We start from the raw sequence: 1,727 nt of genomic DNA, 5'->3' as shown, positions 1-1,727 counted from the left end.
TTTATTCTCCACTTCCTGTCTTGTTAGTTTTACAAAATTAAACAACCAATAAGCTGATACTGGGTCTTAAATTTGCCAGATAACATATTCTGTGCCTTAAAGTGCTCATGTTCATGTCAGGGTGATGTTTTTGGGACAGACAGGACAGAGATCAGTCATCACAGTTTAATGATTATCACAGCCAAGTTTTGACCAATCAGGAGGCCAGACGCCCCGGGGTTAACAGCTCCTGAAAAGTATCTATTGATCATCATCTGTACACAATACTGCACCCCAGTAGGGGTTCAGATTCATCTGACACACTGGTGCAAACAGAGAAAAGTGCACAGTTCTCCTCTGAATTTAAACTCCACATTTTCAGTTTGTCGTTTAAAAGGGGAATAATTTCTGTGAGTCGACATGAAGCCAGCAGTGGCTCTGCTGGGCCTCGTCCTGCTGCTGGACACTGCCTTTGCTGCAGAGCGTAAGTCTTACAGTTTATCTTTCCTAACTTATCTTTTGTGCTCTATATGAACATACATAGAGTCAGTAAATATGAAAAGTAAAACAGTTTTTCCTCAAGAGGCTCGAATGTGTATTATTAAATCAGTAACATATTGTACTTATAAATATTGTAAAATACATTACCTTTTAAAGTAATAAATCATAAGTAATTAATACATTTTCTCCTGCATTTACAATACAGTATATTTGACCATACGAAAACAATGTGGTGTTGTATTTTGTTTTTATCCCTGATGAAAAACAACATCTCTGTAGGATTTGTAGTGTTTTTAATACACTTAATTTAATGTGTGCTGGAGCATCAGAAAGAAACACACATGTATGCACAAAAAAAAGATTTTTGTATTTAGAGGTATAGTGAGTTCTTGGAGCTGACCTCAGTAAAGTCTGACTAAGTCTGCACTGTATCAAAGCTGGACATTTCATGTTGAAGCTGTTTCCACAGAGTCCTGTGTGGGTCGCTGTGGCTCCTTCAACCCACAGAGAAAATGTCAGTGTGACTCCATGTGTGCGTACTATGGAAGCTGCTGTGTAGACTACGACACCATCTGCCCCAAAAAAAGTACAGTAGTAGAATATTACCTTTTCACTGAATATAAACTATTTGTATTTTAATTTTAAAGTTCATGGCTTTTGAATATTTCAATTTCTACTGAAACATCTTCATGTGATAAAACTTTCTTCTCCTCTGCATCAGTTGCTCGTGGTGATACCTTCGAGGGAGGAGAGGATGTAACACAACAAGTGACGACTGTTGCTACAACTGTTGCATCAACTTTTAACACAGTTGCACCAACTGTCTCCCTCCCACCCAGCACCACACATGAGTCCACACCACCTGTAGACCCTGACGGAGCGTCATGCAGTGGTCGACCTTTTGATGCTTTTCTGCAGCTGAAGAACGGTTCGATCTATGCATTCAGAGGTAAACCTGGATCTAAAAGGACAGTATGTTTCCTGCCCTTTTTCTGTTGTTGGTTGCAGTGAATATTTCTCAATTATCCACAAAACTAAGAAATGGCCAAGCTTTCAGATGGTCATCATGGACCTGAGTTTATCCAGTAGTGTTTGAAAAGGTTTTCATTAGATCAAGATCCAAAGAAGATCAAGTGATCTTTGAAATAAAGTTGCTGATTTTAAAAACATATATTTCTGTGCAAAAGTTTTAGACACTTAAAGTAACATGAGGATGCTTTCAAAGATAATGCCATGAATAGTTTCTA

The 1,727-nt window shown here is 38.3% G+C and overlaps 1 protein-coding gene across 1 annotated transcript; it reads left to right on the top strand.

The window, feature by feature from the left end:
• Positions 1–243: 243 nt before the first annotated feature.
• Positions 244–1,506, top strand: LOC111656170 (vitronectin-like). The gene is made up of 3 exons (XM_023407791.2): positions 244–463; positions 950–1,066; positions 1,202–1,506. Exons 1-3 carry the CDS (start codon positions 400–402, stop codon positions 1,489–1,491), a joined length of 471 nt encoding a protein of 156 aa, XP_023263559.1. The 5' UTR covers positions 244–399; the 3' UTR covers positions 1,492–1,506.
• Positions 1,507–1,727: the final 221 nt, after the last annotated feature.

The sequence above is a fragment of the Seriola lalandi genome, unplaced genomic scaffold (assembly GCF_002814215.2).
Source record: "Seriola lalandi dorsalis isolate HSWRI2012SDOR001 ecotype SW California unplaced genomic scaffold, Sedor1 jcf7180001976070, whole genome shotgun sequence".
NCBI lineage: Eukaryota > Metazoa > Chordata > Actinopteri > Carangiformes > Carangidae > Seriola > Seriola lalandi.
The sequence above is the reverse complement of the archived record's forward strand: the minus strand, read 5'-3'. Positions and strand labels throughout refer to the sequence as shown.

Coding starts and splice junctions, on each gene's coding strand:
- LOC111656170 (XM_023407791.2), top strand. CDS start 400: ATGAAGCCAGCAGTGGCTCTGCTGGGCCTCGTCCTGCTGCTGGACACT. Junction 464..949: donor CACTGCCTTTGCTGCAGAGC/GTAAGTCTTACA, acceptor CTGTTTCCACAG/AGTCCTGTGTGGGTCGCTGT. Junction 1,067..1,201: donor CACCATCTGCCCCAAAAAAA/GTACAGTAGTAG, acceptor CCTCTGCATCAG/TTGCTCGTGGTGATACCTTC.